General features: G+C 41.8%; 1 protein-coding gene across 1 annotated transcript; it reads right to left on the bottom strand.

The window, feature by feature from the left end:
- Positions 1-4,671: 4,671 nt before the first annotated feature.
- On the bottom strand, positions 4,672-26,399 carry LOC144114082 (uncharacterized). The gene is made up of 8 exons (XM_077647565.1): positions 26,048-26,399; positions 22,650-25,315; positions 22,143-22,193; positions 18,023-18,081; positions 17,767-17,861; positions 15,729-15,797; positions 15,586-15,646; positions 4,672-6,113 (listed from the first exon to the last, which is right to left on the bottom strand). Exons 2-8 carry the CDS (start codon positions 25,312-25,314, stop codon positions 6,000-6,002), a joined length of 3,114 nt encoding a protein of 1,037 aa, XP_077503691.1. The 5' UTR covers position 25,315; positions 26,048-26,399; the 3' UTR covers positions 4,672-5,999.
- Between the last annotated feature and the right edge of the window lie 9 nt (positions 26,400-26,408).

Raw genomic sequence — 26,408 nt, 5'->3', positions numbered from 1 at the left:
GGAAGGGAGACAGGACAGCCCCACGTGAAGTCCCCCTGGTTCCTAACCGTATTACTTGGCTCGATACATTTCCAGTCTGCATTTCTGCCATTCTGTCTTTTAGGACACTTTCTATATACCTGAAAGTTCTCTGTGCAATGCCTATCTCTGAGAGGCCTCTCAGCGCGGCCGCACGTCAGACATTGTCAAAAGCTTTGCTAATGTCTAGCCCCCAGGATAGTTCGGGCTCCGTATGTCGTTTTGAATTTATCACATGATGTCTTGAGTGGACAGATTCGCTCGAAAGCCTATCCGTGTGTGCGGCCACAGGTCATTGTTGTCCATGTGGTTGTTGAGCCTGCTCAATATGATGTGTTCCATAACCTTTCCCACTCAAGAGGTAAGTGAAATTGGTCTGGGGTTGCTTAGGTGCAATTTTTTCCCCAGTTTAGGAATAAAAATCACCTCTGCTTGCTTCTATTTCTGGGGAATTTCGCCCGCCTGTCAATATTTGTTAAAGAGCTGTGTCAGCTCCTTAATCCGTATGTCATCAAAATTTCTTAATGTCTTGTTCGTAATTGTCTATGCCTGCAGGTAAGGTAGTTTCGATGTGTTACCTCGCTGTGCGTAATATTCCTATCCAGCTCCTCATTCCCACCCCCCAAGTGCCCATCTGCCTAATGAAATCCTCATTTTTCACTTGAAAGGTATAAAAAATTATCGATAAATTCTTGCCCATGGTTAATCCACTACTAGCCAGTCAGGCTATGGACCAAACAAGTTTTGTCAAGCTGTGTAACATGTGGATAAAAGTGTCAATAAAAAAAATCTATTGTTGGTAGGGTCCAGAAGATGCCTCAAGAGGCTCCACGTACTTTTCTTTCCTAACGGGCCATTTAGCCTGTTACTGGTTTGCATCAAGTGCTCCCTGCTCAGTCTGTGCATAATCCTTAATCTCCCTTTCTAGTCGATTAATACGGAGTCTAAGTCTTCTGTTGGTGTATTTGTGTTTTCCATCTCTTAAGCATGCTCTTATGCACTGCTTGCATGTGGATCAGCTTTGCTTAAGGCACTGGATCACCCTCCAAGTTATTCAGTTCCTCCGTAGCTGCCTCAGCATCCTGTAGCAAGTTCTGCATCCAAAGAACTAGGTCTAGCGACCTTTCATTCTTTTTGGCTTTCCTAATATCCCAAAGTGCCCCAGTTGGTGTCTTATTTTTCGCTTGGCCTGTTTGTGTTCCCTGGCCTCTACCACAGTAGTCAGAATATAGTGATCACTCCCGGCCGTGGCGGTCGAATTTCGATGGAGGCGAATTCTAGAGGCCTGTGTACTGTGCGATGACAGTGCAGTTTAAAGAATCACAGGTGGACAAAATTTACGGAGCCTTTCACTACGGTGTCCCTCATAGCCCGAGTTGTTTGGGATGTTAAACGTCATAAACCAAACCAAACCATATTTAACTCCTTACTCATCCAGGTTGCTTGGCTAATATTCTCGTAAACGCTAAATCTGGCTAGGTATCCCTTGTTACACCAGTACCGATCCTCATGAGCCTATCTGCATCCTTAAGGAGTGACATCCCCAGGGTCTGGGCCATGTCTCATAGCATTACCTTTCTTACAGGTGTTTGTATATCCCCACGCAGGGTGTGGAGCGTTGAATTCCCCGACCACTATCAGAGCTTCTGCTTTGGCTATATTGCACACCAGTTTGAGAAGTTTAGCTACCACCTCATCTCTTTTCCTAAGTTGAGAAGCCTCAGCAACTCAAAGAGAGGAAGATTGGTCTCTACCAACAGAAAAGAGAACAATCAGGAGAAGCAAGTTGCCTGGAAGGAAAATGAAAGTGAAGACAATGCAGAAGTAAGGATGGCTGGGCAAATTAAATTCCTTGAGCAGAAGTGAAATTTGGCAATAGCTGACAATAAAAAACTACAAGAACAATTAACCAGAAAACAGAATCCTCCTAGCACAGTGGTCTGTCCTCAGGACATTGCTAGAGCTAGCACTAGCAATGCAAATGACAAACAGCCTGCATGCGAACACAAGAAGGGAGCAGAATCTGAAATAGAAGACCTAGAAGCGAAACTTGAAGCTGAGCTTCGGTTCAAGCAGAAATGGGGTTGCTCAGGCAGGAATTTCACGAATTCAAGATCGTAGTAGAGAACAACTTTGCACTTATGATGGAACAATGAAACAAGCTTACACAGGTTCTCAATCCGGGACTTAATCCAGATATGCAACAGAACTCACATATAAATTACTTGGTCAATCAACAGTCTGGAGTAATAAAAGGCACAGTACACCCAGTCGCCTATGCTGGACTATGTGAACCAACACCGGTAGCTGGCTCGCGCCATGAGCCATACGGTACAAAGAACGATTGCCAAGTCAAAACTTACTGTCTGGCAATGGAACTTCAGGGCTTTTGCCCCAAAACGCAGTCTTAGAATTACAAATTCAAAACTATCCGGAGGGAAGACCAGATATCATTGCTGTCCAAGAAACAAGGGTTGATTTTAAACTCTCTAGCTACTCAGTCTTTGAAAAACGAGGAGGCAAAGTGTCTCAAAACAAAACAGCTCTTCTGGTGCACAGAAACTTACCGAGTACGACGGTGTAGCGCACGACTTCATTAAAATTTTACCTAACAAGCGCACTGGGAAAACCACGAACATAATGTATACACACCTCCTAGGCACACAAGCACCGAAATGCCGCACGGAGTGGATGACGTGACTGACGTGGCCATGGTCCAGTTTTCTGGGTCTCCCCACAAAGGGCGCCAACGCTCGGGTGGCACAGCACCCTCTGGCCCAGGCTGTCTCCCCTTTTTCATTTAAGATACAATTTGCCACCCAGTATTCAATGTTCCTCTTGCCAGGCTTGAAGAACATCTTGCACATAAAAGCGTGCAAAGTTAAATTCATGGCTTTTTCTTTACGCTGTTGTTTCCTTCCCTTAGTCAATGCTACACAGCATCACAAAGCATTCAAATGTATAGCACTGTTGATGGCTGTTTGGTGGAGCATTTTAAGAGGTAGTATCAGCCAATGTGAGCAAATGGGTTGTGCTAACAAGACTTTTTGCATTGTGTACACAAGAAATTAACAAAGGTCAGTGACCTTTCAGCTTTTTGAAGTCATCTTAACAAGTAGTCCCATAGCTTACAGCTTTGCATTGGTATGCAAAAAACACAATCAATCCGTAATGTAAGAGCAAATGTTCTTGATTTTTTTCAGCACTGGGAAACAGCAAATTTCAAAATGTGCAGTGGAACCCTTTTTGCCTTGACTTCCGTTCCTTTCTGACCAACAAGCGTGCAAAAACAAGCATGCAGACATGCAAGCACCTCAGAAAAATGGCCAAATTACAGTCGTGCCTCTTTAAACACTTTGGTTGTTTTGGTTTTATCAGGTTTAACGTCGCTAAGTTACTCAGGCTATTAGGAACGGCGTAGTGGAGGGCTCCAGATAATTTCGACCACCTGGTGTTCTTTATTCTTTAATGTGCACCGACATTGCACAATGCACGGGCATCTAGTATTTCAACTGCATCAAAATGCGGCCGCCATGGCCGGGATCGAACCCCCGTCTTTCAGGTCAGCAGCCGAGTGCCATAATCCTTCAGCCACCGCAGCGCCTTATTAAACACTTTCATTCCTAAGCAAAACTGTTCATAAAGCAACTCATCCATAATAACGAGCTGTGAAGAAAAAAAAAAGAACATGTTTGTGATCAAGGTCTTCTCTGCATAGTGGTGGGCAATGAAGTGGAAATTAGACAAGAACTTTAGCTCCGAGCGCGTTAGCCTGGTTGCCATTATCTTCAAAATTATGTGGTCTAGTTTGAAGTGCTTAGTTGTCAATGAGACCCATGATAATGTCTTATGGTGCGATGATGTATCTTCAATTACGACACCTCACATACCCCAAACCTCTAGTACATATCTTTACTAAGTTGGCTAAGTTACTATATAAGTTATGTAATAGAAGTTGCAAAGAGAATTTCTTTCGCAGCCATTCATGCAACATGATAAATTGTATAACATATCAACTAGGCACCATGACACCAGAAAGCATGATACCATGAAACAAAGCCATCAATAGGCAGTTGCGCTTTCGTGCTACCTGTCGCTGATGCCCAGCATTAAAAATATACAGACTGAAACATCTGGTTGGGGAAGTTGAGCTTTTGCTCTCATTGCTGTCCATATTAACACAAAAAAATACATGGACCTCAATATGCTCTGCATATTTTTGCCGTGTCCATTGGCTGGACAGCGGGTTTCCAGTTTAATGAGGAGAAAATACATGGAAAAAGCTCAGTCGCCAGAAAAATTGTCCATAATTCTAGTCATCGATATTAATGGGGGTCGAATTACTGGGAACGACTGTGCATAATAATAGCTTGCAGCAGAGTGAAGCAGTCTGTTATGAGCAATTACAGTTTGGTCAGCCTTAAAATAAAGTAGGTAATGAGAAGGTGTGTTTGCACCATACAAAAACTGAAGTGCTTAGGGAACTAAAAAAAAAACATTCCAAGGAACCAAAGGGTTTCAGTTCCAGTTCTAGAGCGCCGTCTCGGACTAGTGTGTAAAAGACCGAGTTTCCCGAGGCACAAACAGCAAGACAATCAACAATTTTAGAAGCCCTTCAGTTAAGTAACCACAGCTGGCCAGCAGATGATGTACTCTTGTTTTCAACACATATATTCATATGATCCTGCGCTTGATTCACAAATATTACACGCCAGGAAAACAAAGTAAGAGTGCAGTCCAGTCACATCAGTTGTAGCGCATGCAGCCACACACAAACATGAACAGTTCAAAAATATTTTGTTTGCTCTCAGCTAAGTTTAATCACAGACGTGAAGAAAAGTTCTTGTTGGTCGTTGTTGCAAGCAGACCATGCATTTCTTAAACATATGTTAGAAGGGGACAGCACAGTGCACAAATACAGTTTCATTGTATGTGTGCGAAAAAAATTGTCTTAAGATATCAATCAACTGCTAAAACAATATATCCAGGCACAAAGAACTTGCAGCCGTGCTTACAACTTTATTTCTGATGCCTCCAACAAGAGACTGCACAAAAATTTATCTGAAACAACTTTTACTCCACAGTAACATTGATGGTGCTTTCTCTCTTCTTATTAATGCAGAGAAGATATGCAACAAATGATTAATACAAAAGTCAACAAAACAAGCCAGCAACAAGAGAAATGGTATACAAGAGCACACCATGCTCACGAAAACAGTAAGGCACAGTCTAGCATCAACCAGTAACATTATCTTACAGAAATAACAAAGAAAACTTGCAGTTTACCCTGAGCAAGAAAGTGAAAAGTACAGCAAGAAGTTTATAAAAACTGAACTCACAGCTGCGCATTCATTCACTCACTCGATGTGTGAAGCCTTTTTAAACAGCGTAATCAACTCGCCGGGAAAAAAGAAGCCCATCTTGGTTTCTTTTTCTCCCCTTCTTTTGGCCTGAGCTTAGCATTATATTTTTTTGTGCAAAATAGGAGAGACTCATTACACACAGCACAAGAAGCAATATTAGCTGTCAGGATTTTTACAGCAAAGTACACCTCAACATGCTAGCACTCTGGTATAATCTACCACGTGCTCTTCAGCTCAAAACAAGTAACGTGTGTATGAAACCAATATTTAATTTTGATGACATGAAAACAAAACTAAGTTAAAGCTTCTGGGTATCCAGCAACACAAAAGCACTCTTTTCAGTTCATTGCATTCCATTGCTCCCCCAACCCTGCAGAGCATTAACAAATTTATGCATCCCTCCTCTTGAGCAAGTCAAACATACCTGCAATAATTTTTTTTGCCAGTTCTTCGAGCCAACATATTGCACCTTCAAGAAGTGATAAAAACCAAGCTTAGTCTACAGCATTGTCTTTACTGCAAATGGTTCACTGCACTCATTATTCAAGTGTATGAGCAGACTGAGTGATTTGCAGCAGTAGATCGGTCAATAGGCATTTTCAGAACCTGCAAAAATATTCAATCAGAAACAGAAGTCTTGACTCTAGTGCATGATCCTCTTGAGCACCGTGCTGCAAAGTGCCGACGCATTCCAAGATCCTGCCGCAGAAGTCTGTACCAGCCTTTCACGTACTGCACAAATTATGTGAGTGTTTCAGAATAGACCGATCCCAGATGCTTCAATGAGACTACCTATGACTGTGGCTAAATCCAATATCTGCACCAAGTGTAAATAAGCTTGTGCTGGAGCAGTGAAAGCTTGTGAACCTTTCTCCCAACCTGCTCAACTTCTTTGCATGCAACTACAAAGTCAAGTTCAAATACTTCAGACACCTCGCCCTTGCCTTAAATGAACACTAAAAATCTCACTGAAGAACCGACCATGCAGCCACAAATGGGGTGAGCTGTCCTATTTCAGCATTAAAGTCTACAAACATGCTGCCTCCAGGGGCTTCAGAACTTTTTGTTTAAAGTGCAGGGGAGGTGGGGGGCAAGTCTTGCCAGGTTTGTGGTGTGTTTTGTTATTTCTTTTTATATGTTATCTCAATATTTAAAATTTAATTTTATGTTTATTCATTCATGTTGCATTTCAGTAATGATTTATTACAATTTTATAATAATAACTGATAATGTTTTAATAAGTTATTTTAAAAGCATTAAATTTTACATATTGCATTTTTGTTTGTCCTGCATTGTTATATAATTTAAAAATGGTTGACAATTTCAATACTTTTGCAACCATGCAAGATTGTGCAAATGACAAAACAGGTTGGAATGCCGACAAAAATATTTTGTTCTTGCATTAACTCCTGCAGTAACTGTGAACGCAGTTACAATTATTTCCAAATATTTATGAGCGACTCTCAGTTTATCATTGAATTTGAATTAGTTTTTTGAGATGTACAGTAGTCTCAGGTGCTGTGGCAAAAGGTAATATTTTTGTTTGACAGAGGCCACAACACCCAAACACTCAAATACCCAACATTTTCCGGGAAAAAATGGAGAAGAAAACACAGAAGGAAAAAAAACAACAGCACAGCAAGTAGCAATTTAGTTCAAAAAGAGGAGAGAAAAACACAATAAACAGCATCTGAGAACACAGTGATCTAACAAGCAATTTCAAACAAACAATTCGATAGGCTTTGCTTAACCCTTTTAAGGAAAATAAAACTCAGCACATACGAAGGCATCATGTAGAAAAGATTTCCAAAAATAATTATTCATATGTATTTTAAAACTCACGATAGTATGACATGCTTCCAGCTTCTCTAGGATTTGAATTGATTCATTCAAACAAAAAAAAATTGCTATTAAATATTGAGCATGTACAGGTAGATACTTCCAAGTAAGGAGCTAAATGATTACAAACTGATTATAAGAAATAAAAAGTTGGGAAATACATGCATTTCAGTTTTGTTCAGTCCACAAAAATGAAGGGGGCATGGAAGGCAAACTTTCCTGCTGTAACGCCCCATGCGGCTGTGCTCATGCCGATTTCTATGCATGATCAGAAACGTTTGGCAAGGAAATGAAATGCTAAGAGGCATTTTTAATGGGGATGAAATGTAAAGCAAAATGTGAGTTTAAAAAAAGAGCATACGTGTAAACAATAAATCTCTGCATTAAAAAAATTGTGCATGGTCTGTTTGTATTCCAATAAACATGCTAATGAACTGGGATCCAAAAGTTTTTGATGGGACAGTATCGGCTAAGTTCACCAGGGTGTCTAGCAAGCAGCTCATCTCAAGTTCCCTTACTTTTCCATATTTTCTCTGACCACTGAAGATGCGGGAAAGCATAGTGGCAGATGATAACGGACAGTACACATGATCTATTCACAAAAAATTATTTACTGAAATTGCAAAATCTGCATTGAAAACAGATTTGCTTTTCCTGTTTGAGAGAGCTGATTTCTTCCTGAAGAAAGTTCAGCTTGAACTGTGACTTCCAAAGCAATTGTTGCTTCTGTTCTTTCAGTTCTTTGTTATGGATAGCAACTGTTTTCCTTATTCCTCCAAGCATCCCATGTTTCCACAAAGGGTGTGAATGACAAATTTTTTTTATTTTGAAGAGAATAAGAGTAAGAAAAATTCACTGAAAATGCAACTAAATATTCTCGAGTAGTTCGAATATCAAAATTGATTGTTGAAAGACCAACGCATTTCCACAATTGCAGCAATGAAAAGAAACTGATATTGTACACAAATATTTTACTTCCCCTCCTCATCATTTATCATATCCTAAGGCCTGTCAGGTGTCACATGATGAATGAGATGAAATCGTGTAGAATGGGTACAGTTCATAAGAAGCATAACTGTGTTTGGGAGAAAAAGTTTTAACATCTTGGCTTTGTAAGCTGCCCAACATTTTCTGCAAGTGATGGTACTCTTCTCTGGACTTCCTTCAGTTCGCGTATTTCAAACGGCCGCAGAGTTTCTAAATATTACCCAAACGGCAATCTGGAGCAGTTCTCCAAATCTGTTCAGGAGAAAAATGGCCATTCAATCAGAACTTAGGACCTGAGTCCAGTTTCGCAGAGCAAAAGAACTGGCTTCAGATCCCCAACAGGAATGCGCCATCAGATTCTTCGAGGTTGCTATTAAAAGAGTACAGAGCGGCACATTGCTGGCGAAATGCAGCAAGATGGCTCGCAAAATGAAGAGGAGCTGCTCGAGTTGCAATGTAAGCATCACAGTTACTCTCCCCTGCGACTCATGGTGAAGAGCCAGCACTGGAATGCGGCCCCAAATGCAGTGATCTTGACAAGATGTAGCCCGCCAGTCCGATATCAGCTCTGCAACACTGTAAACCCCCGTGATGGGATAATGTTGCTTCAATTTCAATGAGAATCAATATAGTCATATCTGCAGCCATTTTTTTCTTCCCACCACATGAACAACACTTTAGCAGTTGCAGCCGCTAGCACTGTGGCCTAAACAACTTGCTCTAATCACTACCATTTAAAATGTACAGTTATGTTAGAAATATGCCTTAATTAACGAATCTTGCCAATATACTATGCACTGTATCTTCAAAACTGTGCGAAAGAAACAAGGACAAAGGGAAGAGGACACAGACACATAGCACTTCCTCTTGTCCTTGTTTTTTTCGCAAAGTTTTGAAGATGAACGATTCGCACTAAATAACGCACCAGAAAACACTCCTATAATAACTGCAACTGAGGACTACGTATGTACTCACGTAATTTGCGCACCTTTTTTTCTTTAACTTAACGCTTGAAAAGGCAGTTAGTTGGTTGGCGTAATCTGCCAGCCAACTTAAAAATTGGCGGGCAGTTTAGCATTGCTAAGCACGAAATATTTTGCGAAAGCACAGTTTTTTGCAGGTGGACACCACCGCCAAATACCTGAAAGTACAACTGAGGTGTCCACTGATTCAGGGGGCCAGTTATGCACGTCAACTTTTTTATCGTCTGTGCCATTTTACCCAATGTACACTGGCAATTTATGCTCTAGTGCCGTGTTTCCACCACAATGCTATCCACACCAACGCATACAGCACACATTTCTCTGTCACTACCGCCACATAGCTCAAAGTGCAAATAATAGTTTGATAGTAGTATTCGTTGATGGAGAAGACGATATGCAATGCACAGCACAAGACTGTGTTGCAGTTTAACACTATGTGCAATCGGCTGTGGCGATAGCATAGTGCTCTCGTGCAGTGGCCAGCAAAGCTGATCTGTTCACGCTGCCATGGGTTCGAATCCCAGTTGCGGCAATATTTTATTTATTTATTTATTTATGGTTTGCCCAAGATCACCCTCAAGATCAAGCTTCACACAAACCGGTGAGCTCATGAAGTAGTGCTTTTGCGCTAAAATTACAAAGGTCATAACAAGCATTATATACCGTACATTGCCGCATGTACGTCGGCACGCACCAACTCGCACCCTTCGCAGACAAAAAAAAAATGTTGACCGCAGAAAGTAGTGCTAGTAAGCGTTTTTTTATTTCTTTCCTTTATATCGCCACTATCTCCACCATCGCCTTTTAACTGGTGCTGACTGGTTTCCACTTTTGCGTCTCAGGGATAGGGGTTATCAAGGTGATCGTGGCTCGCTGGTTCCGGCGCCCTAATCTCAAACTCTTGCCCAGAAAAGCCATTCGTGCCTGCCCCTCGTATCAGACAGGCAGCAGGTATTACTCTGCTTTGGCTTCGCCTTGCAGTGACATCTTCCTTAGAATGCTGTGACCTACTTGGCGGCGTCCCCTCACCACTCACACCTTTCGCAGCTGCACACGGCAAAGCGGCCAAGCCGATCTTCCCAAGCCTGCCTTGCACGCACCCATGTGCATGCTGGTGGTTTGGCGCAGCAGGCAGCATAAATTATGCGAGAAAAGTTTTTTTTATAAACCCGAGTAATAAAGTAAAGGTGCGGAAATTATGCAAGTAAATATGGTATATTAACTGCACAGGAAGAGAAGGCATGTTTTGGCTCTGTAGCCTTGGCTCCATTGCTACATTAAGTTGTCGCGGAGTATAGCATAGCACTCTTCACTGTCATCATCTGCTTAGGGAAGTCATTTGGTTAAGAAGGTTTATCCACTGATTGTAAGGACACTAGAAACCATGCATAAGTGTCATGAAGAAGTGCGATGTTCTGGCTACTGTGGCAGTTAAGCAGCAGTTCCATTGTTGTCGTCAGCACGTAGATTACATGATGCCCTGCCCTCTAGTGCAACAACCTAGCGCTCCGCCAGCCTAGTGCTACAATCCAGTGATAACATGGAAACAGACTTCATGTCAATAGCAGCATTTCCTTCTGCAAACAGAGCCATAAGCGCTTTACCAGTGATTATTGACTATTAGTGCACTAATTACTAGTCAACTGAGTCCTTAAGCTGACAAAAAAAAATCAAGATATACTCTAAGTGCTAAGGAATACCACACCACATCACCGAAGAAAAAAAAAACAGGTATTCTTTCATACGCAAAAACATTCGGTAAGAAAAAAAATACTAAAAAAAGCCCACCGAATTTTCAAACATAAAAGGTGAAATGTCTACTCTCTAACAACGTGTTAAGGGGTTACAGGGTAAAGTTGACCCATTTTGTGACCTTAGTTAAGGTGATTTCTTTGGGCCACCTTGCATTTGCTATGTCACAAATATTTTGTGCCTGTTGATACTAGATCTGTACCTATTGAGAGTAAAATGTCAAGCTTGCTTTGAGTCATTTCAGCTATGTGATGAACTGAGTCCTTAACCACAGCTGCCAGTTTAGGCCCTGAATGCACATGACAGTTACACAAATAATGTTTGTGACGTCGATGATGTGCCAAAGCACTACATTTAGTCCAATAGCCCAGTTCCAATTTTGGTTTCCATTTTTCAGCTGTTTTAAAATTGTATATTCATTATTTGGAAAAATGTTTGGTTACAATAAGATCAAGAGGCAGCTTTAAGAAATATGCTGTGATCATCAGATACATATGTAAAGAAAAAAAGTGTACAAAGTTGCTGTTTAAGACAACAGACACTAACTTTACTTGCATGTTTTCTTGTTGCAAATGATGCATCATCCATTAAAGTACATTGATCACCACGTGGGATTCGCCGACCACTAAACAACTTGTTCTTCTTGATACTCTTTTCGGCTTCAGTTTCATCAATCGAGCAATAGCTGTGGCGTGCTATTGGTGTTTAGGTCATGTGAGCCACAAAAAAAAAAAAACTAATATATAATTGCTGATACTAAGTTTTAATTCATTACAACACTTAACCCAGCCTGCTTCAAGAGCTGGAATGACAATAAAAAAACGTATCAGCAGTTATGCAGCTAAAACTCGATTTAATGAAGTGAAGAGCAGCCACGAATTATTTTGTTAGATCGGGAAATTCGTAAATTCGAGGAAGGCATTTTTCCACCCTTCAAAATCTAAAGTCACAGCATAGCTGCGCTCAGAAGTTACTGCGGCATCCTATTCGTCAATAACCCGTGCTTGCGCGTATGATTAGTCTGCGAAGGTGGCCCGAATCACTTGGGTGTAAAAGCACCGTCTGATAAAACGGATTCAATGCGAAGGTGGGAAGCGCTGCTGACTGCCGAGTCCACTGTTTTGTGCAGCGATGCAACTTGCAGTCCTTTCAAAACTAAACCAGGGCCGCAACTTGGGGGCCTAGATATTACAGCTGGCATGCTGCCAACAAGCTGCTATACATCATGGGTGAAATAAGTGAGAAATCACCTCTTTTAGTACTAATTTCTTCCCGAAAAATTCCCATAATAAGCATCAGGTTTAGTGAACGTTTGTTTCATTTTTATCAATGTTCGTTACATCTTTGTAAAATCAGGTTTCGTTAGATCGAGTTCTGACTGTATAGGCATTTTTTTCACACCTCACTTGACCTAAACACCAACTACACGTCCCAGCCATCGTTTGGCTGATGAAAACGAAACCGAAACAGCGTCAAGAAGAAATTCAGTTATGAATTCTTTACTGGTCGTAGGCGAATACCAACCACGGGATGATCCATGTATAGTAACATCTAATGCGTCATTTGAAAGAAGAAAACACGCCAGCAAAAATTTAGTGTGTATACTCCTTTAAAGAAAGGTGCTCTTTAGAAACCTATTGTCCTTAGTCTTTATGACAGCTGAATGAAACATGTTATCGCATTTATTTATTTTAGGTACCCTGAGGGCTCATTTGGGCATTATATGACAGGGGAGAGGGGGTAATGCAAGTAAACAACACAGCTACCAAATTATTGTTGCACAAACAAGAACATAGTGAGGCTTCGCATCGTGACAAGGTAAATGTCAGAAAACAAGAAATAGAATGGAATAGAACTCAATGCCTTCAAATTTGGTTTTTTCCAAAAATACTTTCGTCAGTCTCATGCAATTCAGTTACATTAAACATGCTCATCTGCAATAGCTCTAGGCTGAATACCGAGCAGCTGCTGGACCACCCTACACATTTACAACTGTTGCACTTGTTTCGAATGTTGCCCACACACGACTGTGTGATGATTGTGTTTTTGTTTTGGGAGCGTTGCAAGCGCTTTATGATGTGAGAAATGTGCTGGTGAGAACTTGAACATCTTGTCGTATAGTATGTTTGTGGGCAGCAGCCCTATAGCAATTATTCTCTGTTCGACCTGCCTCATCACAGCAATGGCCTACTGGATACATGCATCATTCAGTACATGACATACCACCTCAGCTGCATGCATGGCCCTCCCACAATGTGACTGATGTGCCACGTTGCCACTGGCAGCTTCATCTGCTACTGCGCAGGTGCATAGGATGCTGTATCACGCAGTCTTTTCATGACGCTTTCTTGAGCGGTATTTCAAAACAATTGGCGTTGCCTTTGTGTAACTGCATGCCCCACCTTGATAGCCGTGAAGTAAGCACGAGGTGCGAAGTATGGGTTATGTGCATGGGATGGTCACGTGATCGCGGACGCTGGAGGTTGACAATGCCAATGACAACTATTACGTGGAGGCTGGAAACCTTGGCTTTATCAGCTAACGCCGTAAAAATCTTGAAGCCTAAAATTTTTGTTTTTAAACAGTAACAAACACTTTTTCATGTTGTACATAATAAAAATGGTCACAAATTGTAATATCACCGAGTTAAACACACTCTGCATGCCTTTGTAATGTCTCAACCGAGACCTTTGAGGAAATAAATAAATAAATAAAATATGCATACAAAATTTGGTGTAGACTAAATCACGCCAGATGCAAATTTTTCAGAGCATGAACCTGAGCAACTGCCAGAATCATAAAAGAAAAATGCACTTGAAAGTTCTAAAAGGTGCTTCGAAAAGGCCAATCTAGGAACAGCACTGGACATTCAAGATATTAACTATGCATTGCTCATGAGGTAATTCAACACACTGGCCATACAGATAATGAGGTTAGCTCTCCTAGCTTTGTTCTTTAACTTCTGGATGTTTTGACTCAAGCACTGACGAACAAATCAGTGCTTTTGATGAAGCTTGCATTGCTTAATTGGCTCGACTTGTGCAGCACCACTTTACCTGCAGTTCGACCTGTTTATAGTAGACAAGCTAGCCATGGAGAGGCTCTCTGCTTTCTAGGGTGCTAACTTAGGCTAGTTGTTTCATGAGCTTGGTGAAAGAACAACATGAGAAATGAGCACGGACAGAAACAGAAACACAGCGTCCCTTGTCTGTCCTCGTTTCTTGCACCATCTCAGCTTGCCTTTGTAGCAACTTCAATTGTACTGATAGATAGTACAAAACTCTTTATCTTGATATACTTGTATTTTTTGTGCTAACCAGTTTATTTGAAAGAGAAAAATCAAGTAAGGGTTTTACTTTCAAGAGCTCCCAGCTTCATGCTCTACTGCTCACAGCAAATGGCCAAGCCAGCCCAGCTTAAAAAGTCGATTGGTTCCAATTGGAATTTGTCCCAATTGGGACCAGTTAGGCTTTCGGACACCAATTGGACACACTTCCAATTGGTTTCAGTGCCGTCAAAAATCAATTGGTTCCAACTGGAACCAATGAGATTTTCTTGCAGGACCATTGGGGAACATTCTCCCTTGTGCCAACATTTTACAGGGAAATTGATATTATGAGAAGTGCACACCATTAGGGAAGTGTAGCCAAACAAACCATCACAATAGCATCACACACAAGGAACATAAACTCAATGCATATCCACAGAACACACTTCTGCTTCTGAAGTGAAGCCATGCAAACAAAGCATCACAAAAGCATCATATACAAGGAACATGGAGCCAGTGACGCTTGTCCGTTGAGCGAAATTATTTCATTTACTCATGACCATGGTGGTGGTGGAAATGATAAATACAATTCAGCAGGTAAAGCTGCTAATATCTTTTTACCTCTTTAGTTCACTGTTGTATGTCAATAATGAGCAATTTTTAGCTGTGAATTTGGACCCAATTGGAACATCCTATTGAACCTTCCAAATGGCTTTCTTTTTGTTTGCTATGTTCAAGGTGTTCCATGTGGAGTTGGAGAACTGTGAATTTTATAATTGGAAAGTCCGATTGGCAGCCAATTTTTTTTACTAGGAGACACCAACCCCCTGATACCTCTGTAACACATTGGAATGTCTAATTGGAATCTCAAGAACCAATTGGATTTATCCAGTTGGACAAGCTGCAGCCAAATGGAACGCAGTGACACCAACTGTTTCCAGCTAACAGCAGTTGGCAATACCAGCAGGACAAGCTGCTACCGATCAAAACCCAATAACTCTAATTGGTTCCAGTTAATACCACTTGGTAAGACCAGTCGGACAAGCTGCTGCCATTTGGAATCCAGTAACTCCAATTGGTTCCACTTAATACCAGTTGGAATTCCAATTGGAACCAATGGACTTTTTCAGCTGGGAGAATCGCACCCCAGGATCCCACAAATTGAATTGAACATGAGTAAAAGCTGCAATTTCTAAAGTCACCACCACGCATTTCAGTGCAATTTTTGGCAATTTCTAGTTATAATTTGCCTTACCATTTTTTTACACATAAAACTAAAATTCCTGAATTAAATTTTGCTTGCAAGAACTTAAAAATGATTTTTTTTAGAACAGTGAGATTTTTCTCCATGCCACTCCACTTCAGCTTTCCTTACCTGATTGGAGTTCAGTATTTTCCCCATGCCAAAAGACATGCTGCCTAGCAGTTCACTGCGTCTGAAGAACAAAAAGAGGAAGTACAAATGATACAAACAGCTAAGTACATTGTTTTTGTCAGAAACACTGCAAATAAGCTTACTTGTTTTCAAAGTCCCGATGCCACACCGTCACCAACAGGCGTTTTCCAGTATCTTCTGCCATAAGCTCACTGAAATGAGAATTTTGCACAAGAAAAATTTGTAGAGAGCTCACAGTAAGTGTGATGACTTATTAATTCATATAATACTAATTGCTATACCATTCCTAAGCAACACTTCTCTGAATACAGTAAGCTCTATGATATGATCACAGTTAGTACAAATTTCAGGACAATATGAATTCGTAAAATTCCCTGGCAGAAGTGCATCATGTATGAAATGCAGAGTTTAGTGTTCCAAACACTTCCTCATGCTGCTAGGTCTGATACAAATGTGGCAGCCGCAACTGCGCCCTCGAGAACGAAGCGCTGCCCTCACAAAGCTGATGCACGGTACACACCGTGAGCAGTGAGTGGCGCAGCGCGGCCTTAAATAAATTGCATGAACCATAAACAGACCTCTGTGAATGCATTTCTCATGCTTCAGCATACAAATTTTGTTAGTTCTGCGATGATATGAATTTCGGATGCCATGAATATCTTCCACGACCCCTTGAGATTCATATCATCAAGATTTTCCTTTAACTGCTTACTAACTGTCTTTTTTACCAGTTATGCAGACAAAGCTTGAACTGCAATATGCAAAAAAAGAAAGACAAAAATATGAGATCCAAATAAATGAGCACTACAAACTTAAGCTGCCTATCAAGCATGGCAGAAGATATGTGGGAAGGAGTCGGCAGATCAGTTCAGAAATAATCTGTCATGGAAGCACAAAGGTTGGGGCAGGATGAAAAGCACAAAGACAGATGTGGCTGTGCACATGGAGAAAAATTATTTCAGTGACAGTTTTTTTATGCTATTTACATTCAGGTGCAACATACTACTGCAATAACTGAAAGCCATGTTGGATGTCACAAACACATGTTGCACTATTCATAGTGCGACTTCAACAAAAGTGTGAATAAGCAAGAATCACAACCCTAATATTCAGTGACCTAGAAAATGGGTTGCAGAACATCACTGTTACACTGAATTCAGTGAAGCAGAAAGGGAGATTATGCCTTGTTTTTGAAATGTGGTACAGATTTGCACATTCTTTTTTGTTTTTCAAGCTGTGCACACAAGCATGCTCCCCGAGAAAGGCTCACTTGCTGAGAAAAGCATGACCATAAAGCTAAAGTCATACACACACATAAAAAACAGGGAAAAAGATCTAACGATGAAATTTGGAGTCAAAACATTGATGATGCTATTTGGTTGGCTTTAGTGGCTTTATGAGGTGTATTTAATTACAGCCAAATGCAGATAAATTTCTCCACTGAAATCGGCTGACTGACCATTGTGTGGACAATTATTTGAATAAGTAATTGTGCACGTCATCTTCTAATATATCCTCCTCCCTAATGCACCAGGCCACGGATATTCTGGGAGCTTACTAAGCAACCGTAACACAGTGTTTTCTATCTCTGACAGCTCCAAGAACTTTGCTTCACACGACAAATGCGCAAAAGAAGAAGCGTACACTTAGTATTCTGACATAGGTACCAACAGGGGAACTAAAATATCACGTGAAATAAAAACAAAGTGTTAATTATACTGACTGTGCAATGAAACAAAGAGTGGGTCACAATTGCTGCACACTATTTTACACAACCAGAAATCATACAATTGCCTGTTTATTGAACGAACACAAGCACGATTTGAAAGAATCACCAGCACTGCTAATGAAAATGAGCGTGTATCTGAAGGTGGTGAGTTGATCAAAACATTAGTGCTTTTTCATCACGAATTCAAAATGGTACTAAAGCTGAAAAACGTAATATATACTGAATGTCGTACGTTTTAAACATCCCATTTTTGTAGAACATCTTCTATCATACCCAGCAAAGTGACCCTTATACATTTATCCATGCGAACAAACTGAATGCTCTTCCTAATGACACACAAGTCATATCAAATATTGAGTGAAATGCATATATTGTTTTAGCTAGATTAGAATGAGGCTTAAGTTCACTTCGTAATACAAGGTCAAACTCACAAAGAAAACTTGTGGTCAAATTCTGGGTTTCGACTTGATTTCACCACAGCTGTTCTCCAGTGAGCCCTTTTTATGTGATCAGGTTGGAGAGAGACCTGAAAGATCAAGGGGCAAATTCAACTGCTGTACATTCATAAAAAAAAGCATATCAACATAAGTTAAATCTACATTCAGTTTGCCATATTTGGCACAATCACTTCTAATAATCAGCATAATAACTAATGGTAGTACCAAGATTTTTGTTGTGTTCTCCTACCTTAATATAAGCATTTGCAGATCCTCCTCGGGACGTAACCAACTTTGATGCTCTGATGACTGCAGTAAAAAAAATGAACACATTCACACTGTAAAACTATCTATAGAACTGTAGTTCGTACAGAATTTGCATTGCAAAATTCAAGTGCTATTGAAGGGCATCAGCGTTTGAGGAAGGTTAAGAGGGTTCACCAGTGACAGTGCCCATAGGAAATACATGGGAACTTTCAGAAGCTGTAGCGTGTCTAAAAGTATCTCGATTTTCATGAGATCTGTGGCAGCGTTTTCTTCTTTAGTGAATGGAGGAAATGTTGTGGACAGATATTATTTTTTAAGCTTCATTTTTTTACAAATCAGAGGTAAATATCTAGAAAAATTGCACTTTTAGATATGTCGGTCTTTCATGTGATCTCGTGAAAAAACTAAGTCAAATATTAGAATTTCGTCTGCAAAATTTCCTCCCTTTTTCTTTCTTCATTGTCAAGCCGCAATTCTCATCTATATCGAGCTTAGTTTGCGTTTTACAGGCTCTGAAAGTTGTGTATGCCTTTTCAGCGGGGATTTGAAACTCGCGCCAAATTTAACTAGCGTGACATGGCTCCATCTGGCGTCAGAATATTTCGCCGCTACTACATTCTACCACCAACCTCTTGGTTGTCTGTGTTCGTACGCGCAGGATCTTACTCAGAACTTGGAAGGACTAGAGCTCTTTCTTTCCTTTTTTCTTGCTTGGGCTGAATTCGGAAAGGATTTCTGCTTTTCTTTTTTGCTGGAGCTCTTGGTGCGGAAAGGAAGTGGGATGCAAGGCCACACCCAAAAGCGCCCCCCTTTCCCCTCCCAGCAGCCACACAATAAGGCATTGTTAGAGCCAAAACACAGGAAGGAGGCTCCCTATTCAGGACAGTGTGGGAGAACAGAATTGTTCCTTGCCCAGCGCAGGGGCACAGTAATCCAGGTGTCGATAAAAGTCAAGAATGCAGCTGCAAATATTCCTCATAGGAGGCCCTCGAGCAAATAGCGGCGCTTACATGAACCCAACACGCCTGGTTGTTATCGGCCGAAAACCGCTACTGTGTTCATGTAAACTCGCGCCGAGTCGGGAGTGGACGGGTCGGGTCCAGTAAACTCCGCCGCAGGGGTAGGTGACAACTCAACCCTGACCCGATGTGCTTGTAAACGCTGTGGAGTCGAAAAGCAGGGTTATAGAGAGGGGAGAGGATAAATGCGAACTTGTTTTTCACGTGCGCTGTCGCGCCTCTGATACAGCGATGGCGCGCCTCAATATTGGAGGCTATGCTGCTTGCTCGGCGCTTGGTGTCGCTACAGTTGAACCGGTCTCAAATCGCTAAAATCGAGTTCACGTAAACACGCACTGGTTGAGTTGGATTGAACATACTCAACCCGGCCCCCGAATCGACCCGACGCTATCGGCTTCATGTAAATAGGGCTAATGGCGTCGACTGACTGTCATGACGTAGCGATTGACCTCCTTTTACTGAGGCACTTGCCAACCACCTGCGGTTTCACGCTATACTCGCGGACAACTATCTATGGCAGTGCAACAGCCCACATCAAGGTGAGAAAGGACCGTTCCTTCCTTTTCCTGCTCAGCCTCTGCTGCACTGCAACTGCGACATCATGAGAACCGCTCGAAGCCAACGTTCGCCTCTGGCTCCAAGCTAGTGAAACCAGAATGTGTCGGATCGGCATCGAAACATCGGTTCTCTAACGAATCTTTGGTCAAGTGTCGCTCTTATCCCCCAATTCTCCCGCCGATCAGGCATACCTCTGCCAGAATGTTTGCATTATTAGTGCAGGTGCTGTACGCGGGTAAGCATGGGTGCACCTTGTCTGCAGAAAGGAGCTCGCGGATTTCCGAGCCCCCCACTCCAGAATAGACATCTCCGTGGTGTAAATAAAGTGATGTCAAACATCCATGGCCTGGCTGGCGAAATCATCCAGCTTTGCTTCTGAACCGGTTTCACATGTGTCAAGCATTCCCCAACCGTCTTTATTCTACCAGTTAGATACGCCTCGGTATGCGCCACACCTAGTCGCACCTCCTGCACTACGCTTCCAAAAGTCACATATTTCAATAAAAAAACGTTCGGAAGGGGCGCTATATGAATACATATATAAAATATATAATACATAAAAGTATATAATATATAAAAACCATAAAAAAGCAGGGCGCATAATGAGACTTTCCCGGAAACCATAGTAGGTGTGGAATTTTTAGTACAGTCAACAACAACAAAGACAATGCAAAATAAACACTGGAAAGCGGAAACAATGAGAGCGCAAAAAGCTTTTCACTGAGGTTGCGTCGTCCAATCAACGTCCACACTCATACACGGTCATCTGGCTTGTATCGCGAGTGGCGATGGAGGAATATGTGGAATAGCTGGCCGAAGTGCCGAAGGGGAGGTGTTCCCAAGGTGTGTCAGAAGATGACTCACACTTATCTGTTCTGGCTAGGCGAAACCAGCACTGCTTCTAACTACAGGCTGTATACCCCATCCTACCATTGTAAATGTATTTTCGCAAAAGATATGCGAGGGAGCTTAGGGGGGACCCAAACCAGAAAACATACTTTTCCTTGTGGCAGCTGAGTGGTGGGTTACTGGAAAAAGGTCCATTCTATGACCACCATCCCTTGAGACAGGTTATTCTTTTGTGCTTCCGTCTCCCAGCTTTGGTAGGATATACACAGAAAGTTCTGGGCCCTACTTTTTGTTCGCGGAAGAACTAATACTTTCGTGGCGCGGTCAAGGAGCTGTCGCGGTAGAATTTACAGACCTGGAGGGGAAATAGAAGTTCCCTCCTTTTTGTGGTACTTAAGTGCTGCCATCTATCGAGAAAAAAAGTTCAAATCTGAGTTGCCTCGTAGCTGGTGAGCCCTCTTAACAAAATTTTTTAACTGAGTGGCTAGGAAGTATTCTTTTGGTATAGATTATTCATTCTACAGCAATACTAGTTGCTTCATTTTCTTCCCGTGTACAAAGCAGTGTTAGCATTGACAAAAATTAATCATTCTCCACCCCAGCATCTGTTCAGAAATGGCTCTAGCAAGCACTCCAAGTTTTAACCTCTCATGTATTATCCCAAGCTCCATTTGAAATGGTTCTCATAATTTACATCAATAGCTGTCTGCAGCTTTGCCCTATTTCAGCCAATGCTGAGGGAGAAAAATATAACCATGTGATAACGTATTTTGTTTAAAATAAAATACATTACACCAGTCATTCAAGAGGGCCCACAAGCACTGGCAAGTAATACAGCTGCCATGATAAAAAAAACTCCGACTTTTCGTCAACCTCCAGAATGAAGAGGCAAAATTGCAACCACAGTTTGCAGAGGATCCGTGCCATGTTTTTAACAACGATCAGATGAGCATCAAAGCCCCTTTTGATGGAAGCCTAGCCCTAATGAAGTGGGCGACATCATGACATATGACAGACCATGGCAGACCATGGCAGACTTGATGGCAGTCATTTGTATTTGATGTCACCCAACGATGGTATCTGAGTTCGAAGTAAGCAAGCAGGAACTTCGATATGGCAATATGACGTTTAGGCTTTCATCTTTGATTCAAAGTGTTTCATGCTGACACATGAGACTCAACACAAAGCAAAAAATGGTGATGACACTTGATGCCTGGCCAGAGGTTGCAAGGCAGCAAAACCAGGTTTAACAACATGCTGGACGATTCAAAACTGAAATTGAGGAAAACATTCTCAACCTCACCGATATGTCTTCCGTGCATGGGGCAAGCACATTTCGGACTGGCTAGAATATGCTTTTTCTGGTAAAAAAAATAGAGTAGCATGCACTCCAAACCACTTGGAACCAGTAGCAGGCTAGAGGAATGCTACTCCCACAACTCTATTCATCACTGTCAGTGCGTATTCTTTTTCAATGTTATCGGGCACCCGCATGCACCCACGCATCTACATAATGTTTTTGTGCAGACTTTTCAACTATGGTGATTCACTTTTCAATTTTCAAGGACTGTGAGGAGTGTAGAGACTCTTGAAATGTTTTGATAGAAATTCCAAGGGGCTGTGTGAACCGTGTGTGGAGCACGGCCATGCAGGAAAGGTAATTCATGTAATACTTACCATGGACTGTAACATGTCCACTGTTTACATATGCAGACAGCTTCAGTATTGCTAAAAGGCAACATAGAAAAAATGACATGTTAAGTTAAAGTTCATGTGTGATAATGCCAGGAAAAAAAAACACATGGGTGGAAAAAATAGCAGATAATTGATAATGCCAGGAGAAAAAAAAACATGGGTGGAAAAAATAGCAGATAATTTTAGCGTTCCAAGATCATAAAATTGAGAACTTATTATTTACAAATATATATAAAAGGAAATATATCAAAATACATGCGAGACGATCAAGCATCAAAGGTTAAAAGATTTTTAACTTTTGATGCTTGATTCTGTGGCTAAACTAATTTATGTGTTGAAAAGAAGCTATTTCCACAATGCTTTAGCAAGTATTCACTACATGTCATATGAAGGCATTAGTGCTTTTTTGTTACAAAATAAATGGGAGACATCGCTCATGGAGGTAAGCACGTCACTTTTTTCACATGCATAATTATAAAAATTGCATACCTTTACCACAAAACATCTCAGCTGGCTTGAATTTCCGCGGCATTTTCACCAGCTTTGGGCATCTCAATGGCAACTTGATTGGTGGTGTCACACCCATGCCTTTCCTGATCACCTCTTCAAGGATGTGCTGGTCATCACTTCCATCACTGTCACTTGAGCAGTTTTCTTGAACGTCCTCAGACATGCACGGATTCAGCTCAGACAGTTCTTCGTCATCAAGATCAGCCCCGACAGGTGCATCACATGGTGGCGTCCTCTCCCAACCGTCAGGTGGCATGCGGCCTGGTATGCTTGCTAGGCTGAATCTAGATTCGTCAAGCTCAAGGCTCAACTGCTGTTCAGACTGAAAAATTTTTGGTTCAAGCTGGCCATGTTTCCCACTCAGTGATCTTGATGTGTCTGCATCTCTCTGAGCCATCTGGACAGAAGTCTTTTCTGGACGGACACATAAATCATCTGTACAGTGGCTTTGAGCAGGCTGCCAACACCCTTCAGTGTCACTGCTGCTACACTCACTGCACGACTCTCCCAATGTCAAGCTTCCCAGATTCCCTGTCCCATCTAAAAAAGAAGTGCGCTGTGATGAAATTTCATCATTATCTTGGCCTGAATTTACCCTCTTCACAAGCTTAATAAATGCAGTTGACACTTGAAGTTTTGCTGGGCTGCTACTTTCTACTAATGAAGGGAGAGATGTGCTTCTTTCCAGACAAAACTCTGAGTGGGGTGACTGTGAACAGGTCTTGAAGATGTCATCATCATCATCATTTATTTCATTCTCAGTTTCTCCAGTGGGACACGGCTGATGAACCAAGACGATGTCACTGTCTACAGTAGCTCCATCTCTGGAGTTTAACAGGGCATTTGCAGTGCCAGAGTGACATGATGAAAGAGGAATGTAGTTTAAAGGTGAAGAGGATGCCTTTTTAAATTGTGTTGGCTCATGTAGCGATTCTGCTGACCATGATTTAGTCAGCTGTGGAATTGAATTACTTGACAACAGCTTTTCAATGCTTGCTTTCACAGCCACCTCAATGACTTTTGTTATCTCATCCTGGCAGTGAAATGCATGTTTGGTACTTGTGCTGCATTGAGCTGCCTTTTCTGAAATTTTTTCACATGATGCTTCAGTGTTTAAGCTTTCACCTCTAGTATCAACAACTACCTTTAATGTAGCACACGTCTTCTTGAACTGACAGCATTTGCAGTGTTGGCTTACTGCAGAGGCATGCTTCCCATATTTGGAAAAGCAGCTATTAATTGTGTGACGTTGTACCCCACGGTAGCAATCATTGTGAAGGTCACCCATCTTTTCAGGCATATGTTTCCCAGCAGCACTAAACTTAACAAGGCATCTGTCACAACTACAGTTCAGAACTGTGGCTTCATCATCAGCCATAACATCAGACCCTGAAGCTCTGCAATTTTTCATTAGATTCTGCATTCTTGATGTACAGCCAGTGCCATAGCTTGGGTTATGCTGAACTTGTGGCCGCATAGCTTTCCTTGGCTGCTGAAGTTTTGAGGGATTTTCTGTTGAGTGCACAACTTCCTCACACTTTCTTCTGTGCCTTTCACAAGATATTCGCTGTTTTATGGCAGCTTTCTTTGAAGACAACAAGCAGACATGCTCCACTTTATTGCACAGGGCATCACGATGTCCAGAGAGGGAACATTTAGCTCCATTGATGTTGTGTGTAGTTGTTGGTGCCCTGGCGTGAGTAACAGGGGCTATGGTTTTTGCAAGATGTGCCTTAGCATGTGCAAGCTTTGCAAGGTATGTTCTTGGTGGAATCTTTGGAGCACAGTCAATGTACTTTGGAATAGTCTCTTCCACAGACTGGCGATGTGGCAGCTGGCTTTGCTGCACACAAAACATAGTGTGTCTAGCAGAAAGTCCATTACCACAGCCACTGTTGCGCATTACCCAGTTTTGAATCCTTTTATCCTTGTCATTCTTAGCTGCTCTTACAACAGCAGATAATGTTGGCAAATCTTGTTCCTTGCCAGTCTTGGGTAACTGCTCCAACATAGTGGACGTTCTAGGGAGGCCTACATTGTTGACTGCTGTTCTCCAAACATCGTGCTCTCTTACCAAACTTCTTCTGTTTTTTGCATGCCTTGCAGCACTCAGCACAATTTCAGAAGCAAGGTTGCCATCTGAACTTCCTGCTGAGCTCTGATTCTCATGGTTTTTACATTTTGGTGCGAACACTTTAGCCAAGTTTTCCTTGTTGGATGACACATTGGAGGGGTGAAAAGAAAGCTGAAGCTCTCTTTGATGTACGTGCATTCTTTCTGAGATAGGAATTTTACTTGGACTGTCCAAAAGTTTGGTCCTCAGGGCACACGACTTCTTTGGTCGTCGTTCAGACTTGGTTCTTTCATCATATGCTTGTGCCTTTGCCTCTTCAGCCCAAATTTTGCGTATTGACATGAGAGACCCTCTAGCAAAATCTTGGGTCCCATGATTGCTCTCTACCCCTGGCTCTTCATTCTTTTTAGAAACAAGACTCCGGCGATAGGACCGAAGAAATCCTTTTGGCTGGCAGGAAGCAGGCCTCACTTCCTTGTTTTGAGGTTCTGATGCATCTCCTTTTGATATTCTAAAAGATCGCAACCAGGATGGTATCTTCTTTAAGACAGGAGTTTTCTGGCCATCCATTCTAGAAGACAAAAATAGTTTAATGGGCTCAACTTTTCACACAGTGTTTCTTGTTAAAGAGGGCAGTAATAAAACAGTAAAAATAACGAGTGACAGTTCAGTTTCATAAAAACTACGCAGCCATAGCATTGAATCTGAACACTGTGCCCACATACGGGCATTACGTAAACACACAAAAAATCTTGTCGGACTGCGGCAGCGCTCAAAAAGAATTTTTGGGGGGTTGGGGGGGGGGGGGAGGGGGGACATCAACAAAATCAGAAATAAAAGCGCTCTACTAAAAAGAAAAAATTGAAATTTGTCTGCATGCGGCATGCTTGCAACGTTCGAAATCGTGTTCCGCCTACGTTAAAAGCTGGCAAGAATAAACAAAAAGCGCGAGATAATTTGCGGCCAGTACACATCGCATTTCAGTGTTTAAACTTGCCAACATATCAGCCCATGCACCGTGGAATGCAAATTAAATTTCACAGCATGGTTCTGCAAAGCCCCTCAATCCGTTTCTGAAAGCGTGCCACTTTGGTAGCAGCTTCTTACCATGAATACAACATACGCGCGCCTGTCAAGGCCATGAGTATGCTCACGGCCCGGAGATGCAGAATAATTCCCCAACGCATCAGTAAAACGAAAAAAGGGAAAAGCTTGGATCTAACACGATAATCATTAATCAGGCGCCAAAAATCGAGATAAGCAGCCTGCCTATAATAAAACATCCCGTGCTGTAAGGACTAACCTGAATCAGTGCCATTCATTTGAAGCATCACTTTTCATCTCAGGCTCATAAATACGCTCACGTATGTTGGCTGGCCGTCTTAGATTTAAAACAAAATTTTTGAATGCTACTCTAGCATAATCACCAACAGCGATAGCCAGCTTCGGATCATATGGTTGGACAGCATTCCACGTTCAGCTAGTTCAGCCTGGTTCAGCGTTTAAATTTTCACCCGATTCGTGCGATTGGCTGAAGCCAGAAATAGCAGCGCTAGCAGCGCCAACGCTCGCCGTGTTGCAGCAGAATGCATCGGAGTCCTCCAGTGACCTAAGGATCTAGGGCCTTTGCGCAGATAGGGTGGCTTAGCGCAGATAAGATATAT

Source organism: Amblyomma americanum, chromosome 1 (genome assembly GCF_052857255.1).
Source record: "Amblyomma americanum isolate KBUSLIRL-KWMA chromosome 1, ASM5285725v1, whole genome shotgun sequence".
Classification (NCBI taxonomy): domain Eukaryota; kingdom Metazoa; phylum Arthropoda; class Arachnida; order Ixodida; family Ixodidae; genus Amblyomma; species Amblyomma americanum.
Note: the sequence above shows the minus strand (reverse complement) of the source record. Positions and strands in the feature narration are given on the sequence as shown.

Coding starts and splice junctions, on each gene's coding strand:
- LOC144114082 (XM_077647565.1), bottom strand. CDS start 25,314: ATGGATGGCCAGAAAACTCCTGTCTTAAAGAAGATACCATCCTGGTTG. Junction 18,082..22,142: donor TGGACATGTTACAGTCCATG/GTAAGTATTACA, acceptor TTTTTACTGCAG/TCATCAGAGCATCAAAGTTG. Junction 6,114..15,585: donor AAATACTGAACTCCAATCAG/GTAAGGAAAGCT, acceptor TAATTTGTGCAG/TACGTGAAAGGCTGGTACAG.